Source organism: Aquarana catesbeiana, linkage group LG11 (genome assembly GCF_042186555.1).
Source record: "Aquarana catesbeiana isolate 2022-GZ linkage group LG11, ASM4218655v1, whole genome shotgun sequence".
NCBI lineage: Eukaryota > Metazoa > Chordata > Amphibia > Anura > Ranidae > Aquarana > Aquarana catesbeiana.
In genome coordinates, this window is record NC_133334.1 from 211,822,557 (window position 1) to 211,849,672 (window position 27,116).

Here is a 27,116-nt window from a genome sequence, read left to right on the forward strand (position 1 = left end):
CTGGCTTTTAATATTTTTTTTTTGGCGATTTAGGTGGACCCCCGCTTTAAGGTGTTTTGACACTGATGAGATTGTATGTTCCTAAATAGAATTTGCGGGGTGCTCGGCAGGATGTTGGCCCGCCGAACGCCCCACAATGCACAGCGCGCTGCACAGTGCATCCAAGGTACCTTAATTGGAAGAAACCTGACCAGCTCTGCCAGTTAGAGCACAGGGCACTGTAAGAGCCATGATTGGACAAAGTGATGATGACTTTGTCCAATCACGGCTCAGTGCTCATAGTCCCACCTCACACTATGAAAGGTTCCTTCCCACAGGAAGCTTTTGCAGTGTATTTTTGGAGTGGAGATAGAGTAAGGCTTAGTTTGCAATTAGCAAGTTAGTGTGTTCACTTATGGGGACTCTGAGTGTAGAGTGTTAGTATAGTGTAGTGTCAGTGTAGTGTGCTGAACACAGCATTTTATAACATTTAGTGCTGTATACCAACCACACATTTCCCAGTTTATAATACAATTGGGATATAAGCCCACCCATCATGTCTGCGAAGCCAACAAGGAGAGGCAGATGTTTCCATGCCACTATGAGGGGGCCAGCAGCGTCTGTGTCCACAGGCAAGGTGGACGTAGTCCGTCCTCAGGCAGGGCACATTTGTCTCTGTTTCGTGAAGTTGCCTGTGCTATTCAGCCACAGCATGCAGAGGAGGTGGTGGACTGGCTTACTAAATCATCCTCATCCTCTATGACTAAAGCTGACACTAGTCCACGGCAGATTCCAGAGCGGCTTAGTCTGCCTCCTTGTCCGCAGCTACTCCTGCCATAGCCCCAGCATCATGGAGGAGTCAGCTGAATTATTTAAACACAGCGTCATCCACTTGCTTCTTGAGGATGCTCAGACATTCCTTGATTCTGATGTTGGTTCTGAGGTAGAGGAAGGGATTCACATGAGCCTACAGGGAGGGGAGAACACTGATAAACATCAAATTGGCAGTCATGTTCCCCCAGCCGCAGCGTATTGTCAGGTTGGCTCCAGTGATGATGAGATCACTGATGCGACTTGGGTGTCAGAGCAGAGGAGAAAAGTGAGGGGGAGGCACAACCCCAATGAGGCAGGATGTCCTCTAGAGGCAGCCATCATGGAAGAGTATAGAGCAGCCACCCTATTCCATCAGATAGTGGAGTGGTTATCTCCTGGCCCACTTCCCACAGCTCAGCTGTGTGGGCTTTTTTTAGCTCATGTGCAGCTGATTGCACTGTTGCAATTTGCAATTTCTGCTGCAAGCAGATCAAGCGTGGCAAAAACACCAGCCATTTGGGTACCACATGCTTGACAAGTCATATACCTCCTACCACTCAAACCATTGGCAAGAGCACCTAAAAAGCCGCACAAAAGGGACACAATTCTTCTCCTCCTCACTCCTCGCCTTTCATGTCTACCCCTGCTATATCTCATGACCTCTCAGCAGCTTCCACTGATAGGGATGATGGAATAGCAAAGGGTGTTACAGGTCCTTGAAACACATCTGCCAGCAGCACACCACCAGCTGTAGAGTTGCAAATTTCTCTGCCCCAGCTGCTGCATCGAGAAAAAAAAATCCACTCCCTGCCACCCACATGCCCAGCATCTAAATTCCAGCTTGTCCAAATAAAGAAAGCTTGCATGGAAAATCAATTTAAATGTGTTCTGGATATTTTTTTTTTTTTTACAAACGGTTTTTACTATGGAGAAAGTCATAGTACAAGATTTTAACAGTGGTAGAAGATGTACAAGTGAGAGAGTCATTAAGATTATACATTATATCTGAGTAAAGACGTATCATATGAGAAAATACATATATTAGATTATAAATCTATATAGCATTTGCGGGAAAGGATCTGTAGATGTGCTTAAGTAGAATAACAGTAGTGGACATTATACCAGTAGTGAGGTTTCCCATAAAGTCCATTTTTTTGGTATATATGCATGGTGTCATATAATGTGTGGTGTATTCTTTCTGATAATTTGATGTTTGCCATATGGTTAAGAACCTGAGGCCATGGTACGTTGGATGAACGCCAGTTGAAAGTGATGGTCCAGTGGATAGAGCTAAATAGAGTATGGATTAGTCTAGAATTGGCTATTGGTATATCCTGTATGGGGGTGAATAAAAGGCACATTTAGGGTGTTAGTGGGATCTTTCTGCCTGAAATTCGATCAATCATGAGACTTGCATTGTGCTAAATGTTTTTTAGATGGGAGCAATCCCAAAATATATGTAGTAGTGTCCCATGTGTAGGGCAGCTCCTGAAACAGAGTGGGGATGTTGATGGGTAGAATGAGTTGAGTTTGGCAGGGGTGAGATACCACCTATAAAGCAGTTTGGTGGCAGATTCTCTGATGGTGGTAGTTTTGGTGCATTTGTGTAGGTTTTCAAATATGGTATCCCATTGTTTGGGGGAGAATGAAACGTTTAGGTCTGATTCCCATTGTAACATGGGGTGTGATTTTCCAGGCATATTGAATTTGTTTAGATTTTTATAAATTTTGGAAAGGAATCCTTTGTCCAGTGGGGAGGAAATACAAATCTGTTCGAATTGTGAGAAGGGGATAAGTAGAGTGAGTGAGTAGTATTTTTGGTAGAAGTGTTTTATCTTCGTATAATTTTCATGTTCTGTAGGTGCAAGGTCATATTTTGTATTGTTTTGGGTAAGTGATTTTATATTTGTTAGATTATGCAGTTTCCATATTGCTAATGAGTTTTGGTTATTATCTAAGGAAGTGAAGTGAGGGTCTCCTAGAAAGGATGCTAGGGGAGGGATCTCTGAAAACATGTTAAATTTGGTATCTTGTCTGTTCCACAGTTGTAGGGAATGTGTTACAATTATATTTAACGGTCTTATTTTCTGTGGTAGAATAGAATTGGACCAGAGTAGTCCTTGTAGGTGGTATGGGAGGACTGATTGTTCTTCGAAAAGGAGCTATTTTATAGATAGGCAACTCCTATCCTCATATTGATTATTGGTTACAAATTAATAATAACTTCTGCAATAGGAAACAGACACAAAAGATACACTCAGCATCTTTCCAAAATTACTGTTCTGCTTTATTTGACACAATTAAAGGTTTTTATACACATGGTTATGTAGGTATCACTTTAATATTACAATTGCACATTTAATGGTAACAAGGGACGTAACATAGGCAGGCTAATTCTAATCAGGACTTGAAAGAATGTAAACATGTACTGAAAACATTATTAGTGCCGTGTGCAATACATACAAAATAGAATACAATAATATACAGAACAAAAAAAAGGTTTTCTTTATAAATGTCAGTTTTGCTGCAGCAGGTTCTATACATGGTACAGGCAAACTAAGGGGACCCCCCAGGCACTATATTTAAAGGAATTTTTCATTTTTATTGTTTCACTTTAAGCATCATTAAAGTCACTGCTCCTTTAAAAACAATCTTTTTCAAAAGTTTTATATGCATTGGTACATGTCCCCCAGGGCAGTAGCCGGGCCCCCATGCCCTTTTTATGGCCAATAACTTGCATATAAGCCTTAAAAATGGAGACTTTTGATTTTTCAAGTTTGGGTCCCAACTTTTGCGATGTTCGGGCGCAAACTGGGGGGGGGGGGGGGGGGTGTATTCGGCCCATCTCTATTCCTGAACAAAAAACTGGTTGCAGGTGTGTGTCCAGATGGTGGCCATAAATGGTATAATTTGTGAGTGGTCTGGAGTTGTGAAGCAGGGTACCCCAGGCCTCTGCCCTTTGGACCAATTCTGTTTAACTTGTTCATAAATGATATAGAGATTGGAATAAATAGTTGAACGTATAAACCCTCACCTTGTAAAACAACCCATTCAGTTTAACCACTTGACCTCTGAAAGATTTTACTCCCTTCATGAACAGATCATTTTTTTCTATTCAGCACTGTGCTAATTTTAACTGGCAATTTTAAATAAGCGATTACATAATCTCTGTTCTCAGCTGCATAAGGGGCTTGGAGAGGTGGGGGTGGAGATACAGCAGTACACAGATGTTGATGTTCCCGATGAATGGCTGTGCAGGAGGGGGCGTGTCAGCACAAGTCTTGGCCATTGAAGGACAGATGAAAAACTTAATATGCTTAGATGGATGTGCTCTCATGCCTAGTGTTGTCAGTTTGAAAAAGGAAAGCAGGAGGCTGTAAGGAACACCAGCAATTGCACACAAAGGAAGCATTACAAAGAGAACACAATACTTTTTAACACAAGTACATGGTACAGCAGACCTATATCATGAATATGAAATGTTTTGATAACATATTCTTTAACCGCTTGCCGACCAACCGCCGCAGTTTTGCTGTGGCAGAATGGCACGGCTAGGTGAAACGACGTTACCTTACGTCGCTTCGCTTTTTGGCACTAGGGGGCGCACGCGCCCGCAGAGTGTGCCCGGAGCCGATGCGAGTGCCCAGCAGGCGTGATGACCGCCAGGCTCCTAGGATCTGTGTGTGTAAACACACAGATCCCGGTTGTTTCAGGGGAGAGGAGACAGATCGTGTGTTCATACTATGTACTATGTATAACGATCTCTCTCTCCTCGTAGACAGTCCCATCCCCCCATAGTTAGAGACACACATAGGGAACACAGTTAACCCCTTCCCTGCCAGTGACATTTACACAGTAATCAGTGCATTTTTATAGCACTGATCGCTGTATAATTGTCAGTGGTTTCAAAAATGGGTCAAAAGTGTCCGATGTGTGTCCGCCATAATGTCGCAGTCCTGATAAAAATCGCAGATCGCTGCCATTACTAGTAAAATAAAATAATATTAAAAATGGCATAAATCTATCCCCTATTTTGTAGACGCTATAACTTTTGCGCAAACCAATCAATATGCGCTTATTGCGATTTTTTTTTTTTACCAAAATTATGTAGAAGAATACATATCGGCCTAAACTGAGGAAAACATTTGTTTTTTTGATAAAAGCTTTGGGATATTTATTATAGCAACAAGTAAAAATATTGTGGGTTTTTTTTCAAAATTGTTGCTCTTCTTTTGTTTATAGCGCAAAAAATAAAAACAGCAGAGGCAATCAAATAACACCAAAAGAAAGCTCTATTTGTGGGAAAAAAGGGACGTCAATTTTGTTTGGGTACAGCATTGCACGACCGCGCAATTGTCAGTTAAAGCGACGCAGTGCCGACTTGCAAAAAATGGCCTGGCCATTGAGCAGCCAAATCTTCCGGGGCTGAATCGGTTAACCTCAGTGTTAGCTGCTGATACAAAACTAAGTAGGGCAATAACTTCACAACAGCATTATCTTTACAAGAAGACCTAGTAAAAAAGAGGGATGGGCAGCGAAATGACAGATGGGGTTTAATATAGAAAAATGTAAAGTAATGCACTTGGAAGGTAAAAATATGAATGCAAGTTACATGCTAGGGGTGAACCTCTGGGGAAAACAAGGATGGAAAAGGATCTGGGGGTCTTTGTAGGTCATAGACCCCGCAATAGCATGCAATGCCAAGATGCAGCAAGCAAGGCCAGCAGAGTATTTATTAATTAAAAACGGCATTTATGCAAAAGATAAAACAATAGTTTTACAAAACTTTGGTTAGGCTACATCTTGAGAGTGCCACCCAGTTCTGGTCACCAATCCTCAGGACAGATGTGCTTGAAATGGAGAGACTCCAGAGAGGGGCATCAAAGCTAAAAAGGGGGCTGGAGGATCTCAGTTATGAAGAACGACTTTCAGAGCTCTTGTACAGTGTGTAACTGCTGCTCCTCGCCCCCTGCTTTGTGAGTCTGTGAAAAAATGCTTTACATCTCTGAGTTTGTCAAGGATGTACAGGACAAATGGCTAAAAATACACAGGTACAACTTATGTAGGTGGGTTTGTTTCACCTGTGCATCACCTGGGGCCAGTCACGTCACTGGGTATAGATAAGGGTCTACAACCACTTTAAGGGTACATTTCTAAGGGGAATTTCCAGAAACATTGAGAAGTTGCCAGCCTTATCTTGTGAAACATCTAATGGGCATGTACAATTATGTAACCAAGGGAATATTGTTTTTAATTAGTTAACTATGATTATCTAACCATCTGCAATGGCCAATGATGTGTGGAGTGTTTGTTATCTTAAATGCACAAACTTCTATTTACTGTGCACAGCACACTGTATTTGCCACAACTGTGAGAGATATAGTCAACCAACTCATCCATTCGCTTGCGCTAGGGCTTGCTTGGAGTAGACATCATTATTTAATGTCTTTCAAAAAGATGATTAGCAAATTTGACTTAACATAAAAATCTAAACTTTTTCTTTGAGTAAAAGCATTACAAAGTAAGGTAGTAAAATAACAATCAGATGATGCGTTTCAATGTTTACTAGGCCTTTTTTCAATCCATTTGAATTGAAGACCTACTGAAGATTAAAAGCATTATTCATTTGCAGGGCTATATTACTACAGCTTCTATTTGAAAAAAATGTTTGTGGTGGAACTGATTATCTTTCAGAATGATATTGTAAAAGAGAGATACGAAATGAATTTGATAATTGGATACACATAACTGAGCATCACATTTTGTATGTCATATAAATTACATTTTATGATGCTATATATATATATATATATATATATATATATATATATATACACATAACCCCAAGCATATTATAAACAGTTGTCTTTTCTGTTTGTCATCTAGTCTCCTGTCTGCGTATGAAAATTGTTCTTCTACTGAAGAGAAGGAAAAACTACTGTCAAGCGTGAAATGTGGTAAGCTTCAGAGGTACGTCATACCAAATGCTATACTTTTTGCTACCATTGTCTTTGTTTTAAAAGTTTACTGTATACTTCAGACAAAAACACACTGCTGAGTATTTGCTAGATATGCACACATTCTTAACAAACTGCAGTCTTCTGAAACTCGAGTCAATGTTCAGAAACTTGCTGGCACTTGCAGCATGCAGGATTTCTACCTTTGCACACATATATGCCCTGTACACACGGTCGGACATTCTGACAACAAAATCCATGGATTTTTTCCGACGGATGTTGGCTCAAACTTGTCTTGCATACACACGGTCACACAAAGTTGTCGGAAAATCCGATTGTTCTAAACGCGGTGACGTAAAACACGTACGTCGGGACTATAAACGGGGCAGTAGCCAATAGCTTTAATCTCTTAATTTATTCTGAGCATGCGTGGCACTTGCGCGTTGGATTTGTGTACAAACGATTGGAATTTCCGACAACGGATTATGTTGTCGGAAAATTTTATAGCAAGCTCTCAAACTTTGTGTGTCGGAAATTCCGATGGAAAATGTGTGATGGAGCCCACACACGGTAGGAATTTCCGACAACAAGGTCCTATCACACATTTTTCGTCTGAAAATTCGACTGTGTGTACAGGGCAATACAGTGGGGAAAATAATTTGATTCCCTGAAGATTTTGTAAGTTTGCCAACTTAAAGAAATGAAGAGTCTATAATTGCTATAGGTGTATTTTAAATGATAAACACAGAGTATCAACCAAAAATCCAGAAAAAACACATGATACAAATGTTATAAATTGAGTTGCAGTTCAGTGAGTAGAAGAAGTATGTGAGCCTCCACTGAGCACGGGGGGGGCAGAGCAGAGAGCTGCTGACTGACAGATTCTTCATCAGTTTAGGATAATATGTATTCTGCTACATGTTTTTGGTAAAAAAAAATAATCCCAATAAGTGTATATTGAATGGTTTGCACAAAAGTTTTAGCATCTACAAACTATGGGATAGGTTTATGGAATTCTTTTTTTTTTTTTTTTTTTTTACTAGTAATGGTGGTGATCAGCAGCTTCTAGCAGGAGTGCAATATCGCGGTGGACAAATCAGACACCTAACTGGCACTTTTGGGAACCAGTGACACTAATAAAGTGATCATTGCTAAAAATATGTGCTGTCACTGTACTAATGGCACTGGCTGGGAAGAGGTTAACAGGGAAAGGGTTAACTGTGTCCCTTAAATGTGTTTTCCAACTGTGGGGGAGTGCTTTTACTAGTGGAAGGCATGGATTGGTGTTCCTGCTTTATAGGAACACAGGATCCATGTCTTTTGTACCGACAGAATGGCAATCTGCCTTATTTAGATAGGTAGACTGCAGTTCTGCCTATGTACAGAACGATCAGCGGTTGCCGTCAGACATCGGGTCTGCAGGACCCGCTGATCAGCTTCCGCTGTGTAGAATCACAGCGGGAGCAAGCCGCTGGCGCTGCACACTCACATCCGATACCCAGAAGTGCAGAATCATGTATATATCAGGGTTGTCCCGATACTAGCATCGGTATCGATACCGAGCATTTGAAGTACTCCGGCAAATGTTCCGATGCTTCACCTGACAGCCGCCCCCCCCCATGGCTTTCAGCTGCTTTAGTGAAATCTATACAGCAGTGATTGGTGCTTGTAACTGCCCCCAAAGCCGCACCGATCACCGCTGACTGTCCCCGTATCCTCCTCCAGGCCCCCTGTGTCCCCCTCCATTCTGCTGCTGTCCCCCTCCAGTTATCCTCCGTGTCCCCCTCCATTCTGCCCCCCCACCCCGTTATGCTGTCCCCCTCCGTTCTGCTGTTCCCCTCTGTTCTCCCCTGTGTCCCCCTCCGTGTCCTCCTCTGCCCCCTCTGTCCTCGAACTGTCAGGATGGTGAGCGGGGGTAGGAGCCGGTAAATCCGGCTCCTTAATTTTCCGAATGAACAGAGTCAGTGATCACTGACTGTTTATTCACATAACTGAAACATCGTAACCTGTGTTTTACAATGTTTCAGTTCATGAATGGAAAGGAGCCGCTGTCTCATCTCCATTCATTTTCAGTGCAGCTGAGGCTGCAGAGAAAGGGACTGGGGAACCTTGGTCCTCCGTCCCTTTCCCTGTCTCAAAGGGGAGATGTCAGGGTTCCCCTAAAATTAAAATAAAAACACACTGACACCGTCCACTCGCCCCCCTAAAAAAAAAAAAAAAAAAAAAGAAAGCATTGTAAAAAAAACAAAACAAAATAAATTGTAAAGAATAATAAAAAAAATAAAATGGAAAAAAAATACTGACACATGTTCCACTGTCACTTAACGTTTAAAAAAAAAGTATTGGTAATTGGTATAATCAGTATCGGCGAGTACTTGGAAAAAAGTATCGGTACTTGTACTCGGTCTTAAAAAAGTGGTATCGGGACAACCCTAGTATATATACACGGCCGTCCCTGTAGAAGTAAATGTGCTATGGGGCAGTCGGCAAGTTCTAGCTTTGCATTAGAGACAACATTAAGGATTTTAAAAAAAGATTTAAAAAACAGGTAAACACGGTTCAAACTAAAAATTTACACAAAAGTGGTATTAAAAAAGATGATAATGCAACAGAAAAACAAAGAGACTTTAGGACCCATTTCAGACTGGGGCGGGGGCGATGTCGGCAGTAACTATTTTTAGCGCCGCTTTACCGTCCTTTTAGCGGCGGTATTTGCCTGTTAGCGGGGCGGTTTTACCCCCCTGCTAGCGGCCGAGAAAGGGTTAAAACCACCGCAAAGTGCTGCTGCTGCAGCGCTATGCTGGCGGTATAGCCGCGCTGCCCCATTGATTTCAATGGGCATCAATGGCGAAGGAGAGGTGTATACACCGCTCCAGAGATGCTGATGCAACCCCTCTTTTTGGTCCCTGAAAAGGTTAGAAGGTCTGAGGAGTGGCCGATGGGATGTTTATGACCATGTTGCTGCCACCCTACCACGCAAATACAGTTTTTATTCATATATTAATATCTTGGAACACCTACAGGTTGAATTCTGGTAACTTGTATATTATTGTCCAGCTTGAATTACCATTTCAACTAATACAAAAGTAGAGCCAGACTGGGCTTAATGGGGTTTATGATGGACTAAATCAAAAGGTTATATTTGCCATGCTTTTGTTTTGTTACTATGGTTAAGAGGTTCTGCTGTGTGCTATCAATGAACTGATAAGGATGTTTTGGAATTTACCTAAAGTTTAATTGTAGGGGATGCCCTCCTGGGATTATGGAAAGGCAATTGCTGTTGTTATGTGTTTCCTATTCTACAAAATGCCAAAGCTCGCTTTTGAATTCGAAACAACATGGTTGCCCTGTGTCTACTCACACCGTTTATAGGGCGCCCAGTGATCATCAAAACCCTTAAGGGTGCACTAACTTCATGTTCCACCATCTCTAGCTCATGGTCTCAAAGATCTGGGTTTTGCCCTGCCCTGTCAAGGTTAATTTCTGTGATTGCTTTTTGGGCTTTTCAGCATCAGGTAACTGTTTCCCAGATTTGCAAGACTGCCACCTGCTACTCTGTTCACACTTACATAAAGTTCCACCATGTGGATGTTCAGACCTCATTTGATGCCATCTTCAGGAGAAAGGTCGCTGTTTCAGCTGCAGGCAGTCCCCAGTCCTGTTGGACCTGTTAGCCTGTGTTTGCTGCATTGCCTTCCCTTTAGTTGGACTGCTTTTGGATGTGTCAAAGGTGAAAGACTTCCTGTGTCCCTCAATGGATAACAGAGGAAATAGAGTCAATTGAGGGACACCCCTCTGTGTTTGCGATCATGCTCCCAGTTATGCTTTGCTGACTGACAGTTTTTTGTTAGCCATTGTCCAATCATCCTGTAGGTGGCAAAAGACTGGAAGAAAAGGATTTTACTGTGAGAACAAAAAGAAACAATTGTCTTAATTGTACAGTACAGGACACATGGGTTATATTCAGGCTGCCATCAGGTAATTGGACACTAGCAAAAGAAACTTGCTAGGGCTGACCCTAGTACTCCGGTTTCCTCCCACACTCCAAAGACATGCTAGTAGGTTAATTGGATCCTGTCTAAATTGTCCCTAGTATGTATGAATGTGAGTTAGGGACCTTAGATTGTAAGCTCCTTGAGGGTAGGGACTGATGTGAATGTACAATGTATATGTAAAGCGCTGCGTAAATTGACAGCGCTATATAAGTACCTGAAAATAAATAAATAAATAAAATAAATATAACACTGCCCATTCTGTGGGACGTTTTTTTTGGCAGTGTCCTTAGGTTATGGACCTATTCTCTGGAGAAGTTATTTTTCTTTTTTAACTATTCAAGCTTCTATCAAAATCTGACTGATTATTGCCCTGGGCTATTTTCAAGATCAGTGACCCTCAGTGTGTACCTTGAGAACCGTAACCAGACTCCACTATGTTGAGTCAAACTGTACTGTTTGCTTTGGGCACTGGATCCTGCATTAGGGGCTCACTGTGGTATGAAATGCAATGTATGTAGTTAGTTGCGGGGTGCTTGCTATAGAGGTCCAGGGCTGTGGTCCATTTCTATGTTCCCCAGACCCTGAAGACCCGTTTGGGGGTATGTCCATCACAGCAGGCAAAGTCTGGAACTCTAATAGGCCCAGCATCATGACTAAGTTGGTTTTCCCTTTATGTTAACACAAGTTCCTGGTATTTAATAACACAATTCTCAGTGTATAGCACACTATGCAGTTTAATGGGCAGAGGATTATTGTGAGAGTTTTTCAGTTTATTTTGTCTCTAATGTTTCTCTGCACAAGCAATTTAAATTTGGTGTTTCTCATTCGTTCATTGACGACACAGCCTTCTATCTTCATAACGATAGGGTTATATCGCCTTCTCAGGAGTGGGTCTAGGCAGAACAAAAAAAACAAAACTTGGCCACTCACATGGGTTGTCCACAGTCAGTATATAACTCCCTCCCTGCTCTAGGTATTCCGTTTTTTCTGCCTAGTAAGGACTTAGTTCCCTGCTGTGATCGCTAGTCCTGGGAATTTTTGTTTGTTAGTTTTTGCTTTACTGGATTTTTTTCCAGTGAGATCTCCAATCAACTGCCGGGCTGAGCGACGGACTGAACACTTGGTCCAGGGGTCTCCCCAGTCTGGCCAGCTAGCGCGTGCAGACCGCAGCTACGCGCTAGGTTGGCCACGACATAGCCCCACTGGACAGGGGCTGGCCCTGCGAGTTAAACGTCTCGCGAGGTCGCATACGACCGGGTCTCGGCCTGTGTCACAGTGTTCCTCATGGCTGACAGCCCCCCCACGGTGGCAAGGAGGCTCTGTCTGGGATCGTTACCTGCGCATTTCGCTGGAGAGGTAAGTAGTCCCCTCCTCTCCTTCCCCGGAGAGGTGTGGGATGCGGGTACTCCCTGGGGTGGTCGATGCCTCTGGGGTTCTCCTCCACCCCCCCTCTTTCCCGGGTCAGGCCCAGGCTTCCAGCCTAGGGACTTTTTGGGACACACGGCCCCTTTTTTCCACCCTCGGGTTTTGTATTGGGGGGAGTATCTGGTGGTTAGGCCTGGGAGGAGGGTGATCGGGGGTCCTGGGGCTAATTTAGGCTGCGGCTTTGCGGCCTACCAGCTAGGATCTGTGCGGTCCCCTCACTCGCGGCCGGCGGACGAAAATTTAGGGTGCAGCTCTGCCACCTATTGGCTGAGGTCCGTTCAGGGTCCGTCCGGTCCTCTTTTGCGGCCTACTGGCTCTCGTCGGTCCGGTCCCCCCCGCGGGCCGCGCATTAGCAGCCGGCGTGCGAAAATTTAGGCCGCGGCTTTGCAGCCTACTAGCCGAAGATCCATCCAGGGCTCAGGGTCAGTCCGGTCCCCCCCGTGGGCCACGTGCTTGCGGCAGGCATCCAAAAATTTAGCCCGTGGCTTTTGCAGCCTACAGGCTCTCGTCAGTCCGATCCCCCCGTTTGCTCATGGCGGGAGGCCAGAAATCTAGCTTGCGGCCTACTAGGCCTCGTGGTGCCCCCCCTTTCCTGAGGGGTGGTGCTGCAGGGGTCTGTGCCCCCTGTGTGGGGCTCCGGTCTGTGCCCCTTAAGTGAGGGGCCACGGTTTGTGCCCCCGTGAGGGGCATGGTCTGTGTCCCCTGTGAGGGGCCACGGTTTGTGTCCCCTGTGAGGGGCCACGGTTTGTGCCCCCTGTGAGGGGCCCTGGTCTGTGCCGCCTGTGAGGGGCCACGGTTTTTGCCCCCTGGGAGGGGCCCTGGTCTGTGCCCCTGTGAGGGGCAACGGTCTGTGCCCCCGGTGAGGGGCCTTGGTCTGTGGGAGCCTTGGTCTGTGCTCCTGTGAAGGGCCTCGGGGGTGCCCCCTGTGCAGGGCCTCAGTCAACACCTTCTATGTGGACCTCAGAGGGGGGGTCCCGGTGGGTGGGACCCCCATCTCCCCTGACTTTTTGGTGTAGCGCTTAGGCGGATAGCCTAGTATAGGGCACTCCTGTCCTCCCCTTCCTTCCCGGTTGAACAATCCTATCTGACTCTGCCGCTTGGAGGTGGCCACCTTTCTGGCTGGTGGCCACGCTCCCTATCCTGTCAAGGAGTGAGGATGACGGCAGAAGGGCTCAAAGGGGTGCTGGTTGTTACACTTACAACTGTGCGGGAATCTTTCAAGATGGGGGATGCAGCGGTGACTGCGGGGGAGGGCTGGTACCCTCTTGGATAAACCGTCTTGCGTGGCGAAAGCGTTCCCTTCTCTGTCTTATTTTGGCAAATTTGTCCATGAAGACTGGGAGTGTCAAAAAGTGCCTTTTGCGTTTCCAAAAACGCTGGCTGTAAGGTACCCCTTTGGGGAGCCCCCCCTTCAGAAGGGGACTGTTACACCAGTAGTGAACCCCTCTGTCTCTAGGCTGCTAGAGGCAACTATGGCTCCAATAGAGAGGAATCTCTGGCTTCTAAGGGCCCAGCTGGCATACCTGGAGGGGGAGCAAAATCCCCCTGCCTTTGCTGCTTGGGGACCTATTGGGTAGGCGCTGCGGTTTGTCCGCTATGCCTCTTGGCCGCAGTTCCCCTGGTTGCTGAGTCTGTTGCCTAAGTGGTGCTTAGACATGTATTTTGGGGGGTTACTATGAATGACTTCATGTCGCATCTTGAGTTTGTCCAGAGACAAGTTAGTTTTCCAGGTGTGTTCCTCCAAACAGTTTGTTGATTCCAATGGTCGTTTGTCGCTTGCTGTCCTCCGCGGGGGGGCTGTGCAAGCCCCATTGCTGCAGTGTGTAAATGTCCTGGTTCCCGTGCTGGGAACAGTGTCAGGGGTTTTATTCGAACCTGGGCACAGTCTAAAAGATGGAGGACGGGGTACATCTAATTCTGGACCTCAGGGCCCTGACCTGCCTTGTGTGTGGGTACAGGAGTTCAGGATGGAGTTCGTCCACGCAGCGGTGGCACTCCATCATGGGGTCTTTCTGTCTTCGATGACATCCCGAATTCTTAAGCATTCTGTTATGTGCTTGACTCCAGCACTTCCTCTGTCTGCTGTGGGTGCGGAGCATTATCGGCGGGTGGTGTGGTCCTTTGATCTGGCCACCACTCCTCGGGGTTCACGAGGTGTTGGCCCTGGATCTGGCAGGGTTGCGTCAGTGAGGGTTGATGGTCCTGGCTGCCTGGGCGATCTTCTGCGCCGAATTCTCGTTTACCCCGAGGTGCAACGTAGTTTCTATACAGACTTTCTCTGATTTCAGTTGGCATCTATACTATTGGAAGTCTGCTTTTGTCCGGCCAGAACGTTGATTTATCTGAGCCTGACCGGGCTTCAGCTCTGGCCAGCGTGTTTCTTCCCCTGGACAGACGACAGAAGTGGCATGCGGCGTTTGTTTCATTTACTATCCGGCAGGTGGGATCCTCTGTGGATCCATATGTGGATGTCGGGTCTGATGGTATCTACCCTTCTTTGGAGACAAGGTCATTTGCACAGTTCCATGTAGGCTCCCTTCGGGAAGATCCTGGCATAATGGGACAAATACCCAAGGTCTCTGAAAAATAGGATTCAGCTGAGTCAGGAAACCAGAGGTTTCCTAGTCTGGGGGCTTCATTCTCCGGTTCTTAAGTGGGGAGGATCCTTTCTCCCTTTGTATTGAACAGGGTGACCACCAATACCAGTCTGTCCGGGTGGGAAGATGTCCTGGGACTGAGCTCGGCTCGGGGTCATTGAACATGGGTGGAATCCGGACTACCGTGTAATATCCCAGAACTTCAATTTATCAGACTAGGTCTGGATCCCGGACGGCTCAACATGGGGGGCTCCCAGTACCGATCCAGTTGGACAAGGCAACAGGGGTGGCTTATGTCCCTCACCATGGTGGGCCAAAAAGGCTGTTGGCAACCCTGGCTGTGGCCAGTATCCTCCTCCGGTGGGCAGAGCGTCTAGTTCCGGCCCTTTCCGACAAACGCATTCCAGGAGTGGAATGCTATCAGACGGATAGGGCCGGGTTGGCTAGTGTTGGGCCACGGGGCCGATTTTCATCAGATTTGTCCTCGTTCCTTTTTAGGTGGCTCAGTTTTTCCTACCTCCATTTACGAAGGGATGAGCAGGAATAGACCTTGAGTACCATAGAGGGCCAGGTGTCAGCCTGGGCGGTCTTCTTCAGCGTCTCCTGGTCTCACACTCCCTGGTGCATGCCTTTTTGTGCTAGGGGTTAGATGTCTGTTTCCACCGGGGTGGTTTCTTCCACTGCCGTGGGATCTGAACTTGGTGTTTTCAGTTCTCCAAAGGCCTCTCTATCTTTTTCTCAAAATATTCAGGAGGTTCCACTGCTTACTCTGTCTCAGAAGGTGACCTCTTGGTGGCTATCACCTCTACTCGCAGGGTGTCGTGAATGGTGGAGGTATCTTGTCATTCACCTTACCCAGGTTAAGGTGGTGCTTTGTCCTTTTTTACATATTTCCTTCCATGGATTTCCATTTGAATAAGGACATTGGGTTGTCTTCTTGTGTCCCTGGTGAGCACATCCCAAGGAATTGGCTTTATATGTCTGGGATGTGTTTTGGGGGATTCGGATGTATTTGCCAGCCACGGAGTCTGTTGGTCTGGATGAATTGGACAGATGATGTGTCTGGGATATCCTGTCAGGGATCGGTTTCCTCCTTTCCTGGTTATGGCGCATTCTTCTCAGGCAATTAGTGCTTCTTAGGCCTTCTGTCATCAGCCAGTTGGCAAGGTGGCCACTGGTCATTGGTGTACATTTTCACAAGTTCTACGAAGTGGATGGTTTGGCATCTGCGGATGCTTCTTTTGGCCGCAAGTTTTTTTGCAGGCTGCTGTTTAGGGGGTCTGTTCCCTCTTGAAGGGGTATCGTTCAGGTTGGGTTCCAGCTTGTCCTGGGTGAAGTTCCTGTTACCTGGTTGGCTCTTGTATTAGCCTTGGGATTTTTCATTTTCCCACCCCTCATGTTGGCACTGCTTTTTTGACGTCCCTATCATTAAGAAGATAGAAGGCTGTGTCTGACAATGAACAGATGAGAAAATAGGATTTTTTACATACCGTAAAATCCATTTCTCTGAGTTCATTGACAGACACAGCACCCACCCCTCTATGGAGTTCTTTTGATACGTGTATTACTGCTTGTTACTAAACTGAATACCTAGAGCAGGGAGGGGATTATATACTGACTGTGGACGGCCCATGGGAGTGGCTAAGTGTTTGTTTGTTTTTGTTCTGCCTAGTCCTACTCCTGCGGATATAACCCTATTGTTATGAAGATAGAAGGCTGTGTCTGTCAATGAACTCAGAGAAATTGATTTTATGGTAAGTAAAAAATCCTATTTTTTTTTATCTTGGCAGTTTCTCTCCTGTCTTGGCGGTATTCTTTCCTATCTAGATGTAATCTCAGGAAAATGAGGTCGCTGCATAATGCCTCCTGGATGATGCATTCCCACCCACCTTTTTCAGCGAGAATGCAACACAGCATGTTGCTGCATTCCTACTGCCATATTTTACACATAAAACCCCATCCTTTCCACACTCCATTATTGTGAGTACACCACTGGGGATCCCCTCGCTAGCACTGACAGATCATAGGCGCAAGGGAGCTAGGACAACAGGCTGAAGAACATGCATTCTGCAGAAGGCCTACAGGAACCCCAAAACAATGCTCAGGGTGATACCCGTTTCCTTGTTCCTAGAGCAATGTCCTATATCCACACCGCACCCCCTGCTCTGATTCTAGTTCCCCCTCAGACACCAGGTGGCCTGTCTAACAGAAGCAGATTTCCCTGCCACAATGTCAGAACTATTTGGAAAACATTTGGTGCTTCTAGAACCTTCCTCTATTCCCCATGACCCTGTTCAGGACTCAGCGGCGGAACCACCTGTACATGCAGGTATTATGGAGGAAAGAATTGAGCACCCTGATACTGTAGAGGAGACTGCAGAGGATTTTCCTTCCCCAGCATTTTAAGAGATACAAACCTGGGCTGCAGGCCAGATGCTCTCTATGGTGGACACATTCATTGGCCCGGTGCACATTAGTCTCTACAGCCTAAACAAGCCCCTGTGTATTAAGGAGGGGGTCCCCAACCACTGGGCCGTGGTCCGGTACCGGACCGTGGCCTCTCTGCAGCCAGGCTGCGAGTGTGGTGGGAGGGCGGCGTGAGAGAGCAGAGATAACATAATTTCTCACTGCCCGCCCTCACTTTGGGACCCAGCCAATGCACATGTGCTGAAAAGGTGGGAAGAGAAGCCTCTTTCTCTGCTATCACTGTTGTCTGCCACCAAATTTCCTTTACACTTAAAAAATGGCAAGCTGCATCTGGTATTTTTTGGTGGCAGGCAACAGTGGGGAGCTTTAGCTGGTGGCAGGATAGTGACAATCTGCATTTGGTGGCAGGCGATGTGGCAAGTGACAATCCGCATCTGGTGACTGTCGACGTGGAAAGTGGCAATCCACATCTGGTGGCAGTTGACATGACAAACTGCATCTGGTGGCAAGTGACAATCCGCATCTGGTAGGAAGGCAGTGTGGCAAGTGACAAATCGCATTTGGTGGCAGGCGACATGACAAGTGACAAGCTGCATCTGGTGGCAGGTGACCGGGCAAGTGACAAGCTGCATCTGAAGGCAGGTGACATGACAAGTGACAAGCTGCATCTGGTGGCATAGGACATGGCAAGTGACAAGCTACATCCGAAGGCAGGTGACATGACAAGCTGCATCTGGTGGCAGGTGACATGACAAGTGACAAAAGCTGTATCTGGTGGCAAGTGACAAGCTGCATCTGGTGGCAGGTGACGATGGAAAGTGACACACTCAGGGCTCCCACTGATTCAGCAGTATGGTGAGTTGAACTATTTCATTTTATAATCACAATTTAATAAAAGAAATAATGCGCTTCAATTATCCTGACACCACATCAACCATGGTGACCTGATGAGTGAAGCGCCAACACCAGCCATTGCCCCAACAAATCGCACAAAAAAAACAGCATCGCTGTTGTGTATTTAAGTTTTCACTCTTAAGATTTTTGCTGAGATTTAAACCATGGGAAAGGATTTTAAGGTGAAATGGGCTATTCTGATAGCGGATCTTGCCATTTCAGTTCTCAATAAAAACCTTACAGTTCCCATTGTGAATGTTCCCTCTTTAAAAGTTTCTGTTGATAGGCATTTTGAAGCCTCTTAAAGGTTTTATTTTCTCTTGGAGGTCCAGCCCTGCGGCCAACAATTGCTACCATGTCTATTCGCCAGATGCTAACTGGACAAGACAAATGGAAAAAAAAAAACCCTGGTCTGTGGGTGGAGCCTTAGTACCATCATGTATCATAAAGGGAAATTAAACCTGTATGGTACGTTGAGGAGGCTGGAGTGCGTCCATAGCTTAAAGAGCAGATGTGGGGATGGGGACGTCGAAGCTCTGGTGGGAGCCTTCTGGAGTGAGGAATAAGGTTAGTATTTATATCCTTTATCCTCTGCAACTAAACTAAATGAGTAATTAACCACTTAAGGGCCAGGTGCCCACTGTAAGTTTGGATTTTTTTATTTTCCTGCAGTTGGGTTTTACGATCGTGACACAAATTTCTTTGTGTACCAAAATTCCAGATGGAATCAACGTGAACTGTCATTGCTTCTCTCAAACAATAGGAATTCCTGGCATCAGTAGACACACAAGATGACTATCTGCAAACCACCATCTTCCTCTCACATTAATACTTTCTGCATTTTGCTGTGGAAGACCTATACTTCCAATTTGTACCATTACCATTCAGGTTCTCTTCTGCACCCGAATGTTCACAAAAGTACGACCTCCTAATGAAGGACTCCTCAGCCATCACCGTCCAAGGGACAATTTATTTATTTGAAACCTTTGGATGGATAATCCACTTCCTAAAGTCTGCTTGCCAGCTGTCACAGCATCTGGAATACCTGGGTCTAATCTTGGACCAACAGGAATCTTACCTCCTCAGTAGAAAGTTGCTTCCCTAAGGTCCCACATGCAGACTCTCATATCACAACAGCATCCTTCTGTTCATTTTGGCATGGGAGTTTCGGGCTTAATGGCAGGGGCGTTGCTAGGTGGCAAAAAGACCAGGGGCTTCAGCCCGAAGTCCAAGGCCGGCACGGGGGGGGGGCGGGGGCGCTGTGGCGGGGGGTTTTTTGGCTGGACGGTGGGGTTGTGTGGCAGGTGGTAAGCTCGCTTGCTGGTTGCTGCCTGGATTACTGGTGCCCATCAATGATGACCACTAAACTCACCTACCTGCCACACACTGACCTACCTACCTGACATACACTGACCTACATACCTGACATACACTGATTTACATACCTGACATACACTGACCTACCTACCTGACACGCACTGACCTGACATACATACACTGCCATGCACTGACACACACTGACCTACCTGACATAAATACACTGACCTAACTGACATACAGTTAGGTCCATATATATTTGGACACAGGCACAATTTTAATTTTTTTCAGGTATTTGCCAAAACATATTCAAGCTATAGTTATATAACTGATATGGGCTGAAAGTGCACACTCTCGGGTTGAATTTGAGTGTATGTACATCCAAAGTGGAGGAAGGGTTTAGGAATTACAGCTCTTAAGAATAGCCATCCCCCTTTTTTAAGGGACCAAAACTAATTGGACACTTGAATCAAAGCTTCAGTTTCATGGCCAGGTGTGGGCTACTCCTTCATTATTTCTTCATCAATTAAGCAGGCAAAAGATCTGGAGTTGATTCTAAGTGTGGTATTTGCATTTAGAATCTATTGCTGTGATCCTACATCATGCGTTCAAAGTAGCTGTCCATGCAAGTGAAACAGGCCACTGTAAGGCTTCAAAAATGAAACAAATCCATCAAAGAGATAGCAGCAACGTTAGGAGTGGCCAAATCAACAGTTTGGTAAATTCTGAGAAAAGAAGAATGCACTTGTGAGCTCAGCAACATAAAAAGACCTGAACGTCCACGGAAGGCAACAGTGGTGGATGATCACAGGATCTTCTCTATGGTAAAGAAAAACCCATTCAAAACATCCAGGCAAGTGAAAGACACTCTCCAGGAGGTGGGCGTATCATTGCCAAAGTCTATAATCAAGTGAAGACTTCACAAGAGCAAATACAGAGGGTTCACCACAAGGTGCAAACCATTCATAAGCCTGAAGAATAAAAAAGCCAGATTAGACTTTGCCACAAAACATATAAAAAGCCAGACCAGTTCTGGAAAAGCATTCTTTGGATGGATGAAACTAAGCTCAATCTGTACCAGAATGACGGGAAGAAAAAAGTGTGGAGGCGGCTTGGAACAGCTCCTAATCCAAAGCACACAACGTCATCTGTAAAACATGGTGGAGGCAGTGTGAATGCATGGGCATGCATGGCTTCCAGTGGCACTGGATCATTGGTGTTTATTGATGATGTGACAGAAGACATAAACAGCCAGATGAATTCTGCAGTGTTTAGAGATATAATGTCAGCCCAGATTTAGCCAAATGCAGCAAAGTTGATTGGACGGTACTTCACAGTACAGATGGACAATGATCCAAAACACACTGCAAAAGCAAACCAGGAGCTTTTGAAGGAAAAGAAGTGGAATATTCTGCAATGGCCGAGTCAATCACCTGATCTTAACCCAATTATGCATGCATTTCACTTGCTGAAGGCAAAACTAAAGGCAGAAAGACCCACAAACAAAGAACAACTGCAGCTGCAGTTAGAGCCTGGCAACGCATGAGAAAGGAGAAAACCCAGTCTTTGCTAATGTCCATTGGTTCCAAACTTCAGGCAGTTATTGCCAGTAAAGGATTCTTAACAAAATATAAAAAAATTAACATTTTATTTATCATTATATTCATTTGTCCAATTACATTTGAGCCCCTGAAAATGGGGGGGGGGGGGGGGGTGTATAAAAATTGTTGCAGTTCCTAAAATTTATATGTGATATTTATATTCAACCCCTTGAATTAAAGCTGAAAGTCTGCACTTCAAATTCATTTGGATTGTTTCATTTTAATTTTATTCTGGTGGCATATAGAGTCAAAAGTATGAAAACTGTGCCTGTGTCCAAATATATATGGACCTAACTGTACATGCACTCACTGACCTACCTGACGCGCACTGATGTACCTGACATACATACACTGACCTACGTGACATGCACTGACCTACCTGACACGCACTGACCACCTGACATACATACACTGACCTACCTGACATGCACTGACCTACCTGACACACACTGTCCTACCTAACATACACTGACCTACCTAACATACACTGGTCTACCTGACATACACTGACCTACCTGACATACACTGACCTACCTGACACTCACTGACCTACCTGACACACACTGACCTACCTACACTGATGGTAGTGACACACACTGACCTACCTGACCAGGAGACTTCATGTGTCCTGCCACAACAGCTCAGCCGTGATATGCAGTGCGCGCCCATCTTCACAGCAGGCAGCCGGTGGAGAGGAGGAGAGCTGAGCAGGGATCTCACACGGCGGCTGCATTGTAATTCCCACCTTCTAGAGCCTGCAGCGCCTATAATGGACGTCGCACATCCCGCCATTGGACCAGTGGGACGTCCATCAGCACTGCGTGCTCCAGAAGGTGGGACCTGCTATGTAAATCGGCCGCACTCGGCTTCATTTCGACCCCCACTCTGCGGCGCTCGGGGCTATAAATGGAACGGATAAGAGGCTCTCATTGAATTCCTCTTTTCCTTTATGGCAGTTTGTTTAATCTCTTCCCTGTTGCCTCCTATGCCCCCTTTTACTATGTAGTAGGTGCACCCATATGTCCTTATCTTAATATGCCTACCCATTTGATATATGTTTCTACCTACATTATACATATAAATTCATATACTATTTACACCTTTTAGACTCTTTCTGGGCGCACGTCATATGTGGGATCCTCGCTGGTGACACTGGTTAGCGGGCTCAGCAGGAATCTTCATTACATCTGCTCAGCTGTTTGCTATATATTTTCTTGTGGTCATGTGAGGTCTCAGGTTGGTTTCTGTTTATGTAAGATGCTCCATTTTTTGTATGTTTGTTCATTGTTGCAATAACTTTGAACATAATTCAATATATATCCACTATGTTTTCATTAATATTTACAACATATGTTTTTTTAGATATATGTCTCTATATGCTTGAATATAACCCCTGAAGAAGGGCATTTAGCCAGAAACGTTGGGTCAAGCTAAGAGAGCTTCTACATATATTTACTTCTACCATCTTACTACGGATTTGTATATTCATATGACCTTTTTATCTTCATTGTGTAATTGTTATCTTTGAATATGTAATAAAGCTGAATATATTTTTATACTTAATGGTTTACAGTCCCTTTTATAAAGTCCCACCTTTTCAGGGGGGTTTTTTGGTACTATAAATGGAACAGTGCCCACTCGAGATTCGGGGCTTTTTGGGGACCCACTCGGGGCTTCAGCCACGGTGAGCCCCCCCTGCCGATGCCACTGCTTAATGGTAGCCTGCGTCAAGGCAATTCTTCTTGCACAGTTTCACTCCAGACATCCTCAATCCAACATACTCACTCACAACGTTGAACTAGCAAATCCATCCTCCAATTGCCAGACAAAGCTGTCCTTGACATGGGGGATTTCAAATCCTGCTCTGAAATTGGGAAAGTTGTTCCTTCACATGCCTTGGAGGGTGGTAACCACATATGCCAGTCTTACAGGCTGGGGCAGATCTTACAACTCCTTGACTGTCAAAAGGGAGTCAAAATACCCCATCAACTTTCTGGAACTGAGATCCAGGAATTTATCCATACAATATTGGACCTCACTTCTGCAAGGTCATCCAGTCAGGATTCAGACAGACAACACCACAGCAGGGGCCTGCACAAACTATCTGGGGGGGGGGGGGGGGGGGGGGCACCTAAGAGAAACAAAACTCATTCTCTTCTGGGTGAAAACTTACATTCCCTCTCTCTTGGAAGTCCACATGCCTTGATTGGACAAAAGGCAGGTGGACTTCCTAAGCCAACAAAGCCTAGACCCAGGGGAATGATCTTTGCACCCCAAGATCTTTGAAAATCTCTGCCATAGATAGGAAAACCAGATGTGGACGTCCTGGCCCCCAAGTTCAACAACAAGCTGATTCATAGACCAGATCAGGGATTCTCTAGACAGTAGGTGCTGTGGTGGTTTCTTGGACTCCACTTGTATTGGATTATGCCCTCCCTTCAATGAAGATCCTCAATGAAGAATGGAAATTGCTGTGCAAGATTGAGGAGGAAAAGGTTTCAAGTAAAATTAATTCTTGTTTTGGTCTTTTTTTTCTGGGACTTGGTCTAGTAAACTTTTCTTTCCTTCTTTCCTTCTTTTCTGTTGCTGTTGTGTGTTTTTTTCTCCCCTGGTGTATTGTTGCACCTTTTTTTTGGATCATTGGTTGGTTCTTTACTTCACTGATTGGGGCCCATCTCTCCATCAAAAACTGTTTCCCCCTAGTGTGGATTATATGACCTGATTTGGAGCACCAGGTGCTCATGGCAATTTCCATACTAATTCTGCCTTTTATTCATCTCGTTTTGATTCAGGTGTTGATCCTTTCTGTAACTCTTATAAAATTATCTCCACATCTGTTGGATCTCTCAGTGGCTGTTACATAGTTACATAGTGGGTGAGGTTGAAAAAAGACACAAGTCCATCATGTCCAACCTATGTATGTGATTATATGTCAGTATTACATTGTATATCCCTGTATGTTGCGGTCGTTCAGGTACTTATCTGATTTTTGAAACTATTGATGCTCCCCGCTAAAACCACCGACTGTGGAAGGGAATTCCACAACCCTCTACACAGTTTAAGGTTTAAGGTAAATCTCTTTTCTTCTAATTTTAATGAGTGGCCACGTGTCTTATTAAACTCCCTTCCACGGAAAAGTTTTATCCCTATTGTGGGGTCACCAGTATGGTATTTGTAAATTGAAATCATATCTCCTCTCAAGCGTCTCTTCTCCAGAGAGAATAAGTTCAGTGTTCGCAACCTTTCTTCATAACTAATATCCTCCAGTCCCTTTATTAGCTTTGTTGCCCTTCTCTGCAGTCTCTCCATTTCCAGTACATCTCTACTGAGGACTGGTGCCCAGAACTGGACAGCATACTCCAGGTGAGGCCGGACCAGAGTTTTGTAGAGTGGGAGAATTATCACTTTATCTCTTGAGTTAATCCCCTTTTTACTACTAGGACCCCCTGGTGCTTTTACATCCTTGATTCCCCCAGAGGTTCTCCCCCCCCCAGTGAGTAGATTGCATTCATATTTTTGCCACCCAAATGCATTATTTTATAATTTTACACTTTAAACCTCATTTGCCATGTAGTTGCCCACCCCATTAATTTGTTCAAATCTTCTTGCAAGGTGGAGAAGTTATTGCCCTGCTTAGCTTAGTATCGTCCGCAAATACAGAGATTGAACTGTTTACCCCATCCTCCAGGTCGTTTATGAACAAATTAAATAGGATTGGTCCCAGCACAGAACCCTGGGGGACCCCACTTTCCACCCCAGACCATTCCGTGTACTCCCCATTTATCACCACCCTCTGAACTCACCCTTGTAGCCAGTTTTCAATCCATGTACTCACCCTATGGTCCATGCCAACAAACTTTACTTTGTACAGTAAACGTTTATGGGGAACTGTGTCAAATGCTTTTGCAAAATCCAGATACACCACATCTACCGGCCTTCCTTTATTTAGATGGCAGCTCACCTCCTCATAGAAGGTTAATAGATTGGTTTGGCAAGAACGATTCTTCATGAATCCATGCTGATTACTGCTAATGATACAGTTTTCATTACTAAAATCTTGTATATAGTCCCTTATCATCCCCTCCAAGAGCTTGCATACTATTGATGTTAGGCTAACTGGTCTGTAATTCCCAGGGATGTATTTTGGCCCTTTTTAAAATATTAGTGCTACATTAGCTTTTCTCCAATCAGCTGGTACCATTCCAGTCAGTAGACTGTCAGTAAAAATTAGGAACAATGGTCTAGCAATTATTTGACTGAGTTCCCTAAGGACCCTCGGGTACAAGCCATCTGGTCCTGGTGACTTATTAAGTTTTCCAAGTCTATTTCTTTTTTTTTTTTTTTTAATCCAGAAAACTTTTATTGAAAATTAAAAGCATACAGTCCAAAGATCCACATTCCAGGCAATTATAACAACATATACCTTAACAAGTTCTCTGAGAACCATGCCTCGTCTACATAGCATGTGATTTATTTTGCACTTCTACAGCATTCAGATAAAACACCCCTCGCAAAATCTTTTGCTTCTATAATCAAATACCGCTAAGCTTCCGAACTACTCCTCTATGGCGGCACAACCCACCCAACTTGGTTTAACAGAATATGGGAGTGTGCAGTCCCTTCAGCCCACGTTAAGTCGCAAGAGTCTATCCATGACTAGGTCCTCCGGGGCCAGTCCCGGAGTTCCCAGCCATGGCTCCCACAATTTTTCAAATTGAATGGCACAGCCTCTATGTTGGTATATAATTTTCTCCATCCGTAGCGTGTTACCCACTGCAGTAATCCATTCCTTAACCAATGGGGGTGATTCAGACTTCCAATGCAACATGATCAACTTACAAGCCCTGAAAAGGGCCCTAGTAAGAGCTTCTCTGGTGTGTGGTTCCCATTCCAATTCGTCCAGCAAATTCAGAATGCACTGTCTAGGGTCCAGAGGAATCTGCACCCGAAACACTGCAGAAAGCACATCTATCACCCCCCTCCAGTATACATGCAATTTGGGGCAACGCCAGAGCATGTGTATCAACTCACCATGGTCCCTTTTGCATCTAGCGCACGAGGGGTGGGTATCAGTCCCATGGCATGCAGTCTATGTGGCGTGTAATATACTCTCAAAAGTGTATATAATTGTGTCAACCTATGTGTCACATTCAGGGAGCAAATAGCGACTGATTGTAGGGCCTCCTCCCACTGATCCTCATCCAGGGGTCCTATGTCTGCTTCCCATTTTCTTTTAACGGTAAGAGGGTGTTTTACGAGGTACTTGCTCAATAGTGTGCAGTAACACTGGGAGATAAACCCTTTAGATATCTCCGCAGTCTTAAGTTGAGAAAGAACAGGAGTAGGGTCCATATGCCACTCGGTGGTCATAGACTGGGCTATGAAAGCATGTCTGAGTTGCATATAGTAGAATTGCATATGTTGTGGTAACCCATATTTCTCTCTCAAAGTTTCAAAAGACAATAATTTTCCATTACTAATAACTTGAATCAAGTAAAATATGCCATGTCTCTTCCACCTTTCCGCATGCTGCAATTTAGCCAACTCAGGGTAGGACTCATTTGCCCAAATAGGGCTGAATTCATTGAAACCTGTTGCCCCTTGCAGATAACTGATTTTGTTCCATATTTTCTGTATTAAGCTATATGTGGGGAAGCTTTTTTGGGGTTTACCAAAGGCCGATGCCTCAAGAGCAGTTGGAATTGAATTCCCACCCATTGTGTGAAGCATGATACATTCGGAAGCACTAGCGGATCTGTCTACTGAGTCACCCTCCAGAACCATGGTGCCTATCACATGTTGCAGTTGTGATGCCAGATAATACAGCCATGGATTCGGGAGTGCAAGGCCACCGTCATCCTTAGGGCGTTGTAGATGCTCTAACTTTATCCTGGGGGGGTCTATTTTTCCAGATTAGTTCACGGAATATAGCATTAACTATCCTGAAGGTCTTCAGTGGGATCACCACTGGGGAATTGTGTAGCATGTATAGCAATTGGGGCATAAGAATCATTTTAATTAGATTCACTCTGCCCGCAACTGACATACACAAGGTATTCCATGTTTTGACCCGCTGGCGAAATCTGGCCAGTAACGGGGAAATATTTAGTT

General features: G+C 45.0%; 1 protein-coding gene across 8 annotated transcripts in view; it reads left to right on the plus strand.

Annotated features, from left to right (window-relative positions):
• MUS81 (MUS81 structure-specific endonuclease subunit) overlaps positions 1-27,116 on the plus strand; it is a 293,609-nt gene that overhangs the window by 245,721 nt on the left and 20,772 nt on the right. For all 8 annotated transcript variants that reach the window (XM_073605255.1, XM_073605253.1, XM_073605252.1 and 5 more), the window contains one exon: positions 6,679-6,762. In XM_073605255.1, the coding sequence (XP_073461356.1) occupies positions 6,679-6,762 (84 nt within the window). The remainder of the gene's footprint in view (positions 1-6,678; positions 6,763-27,116) is intronic.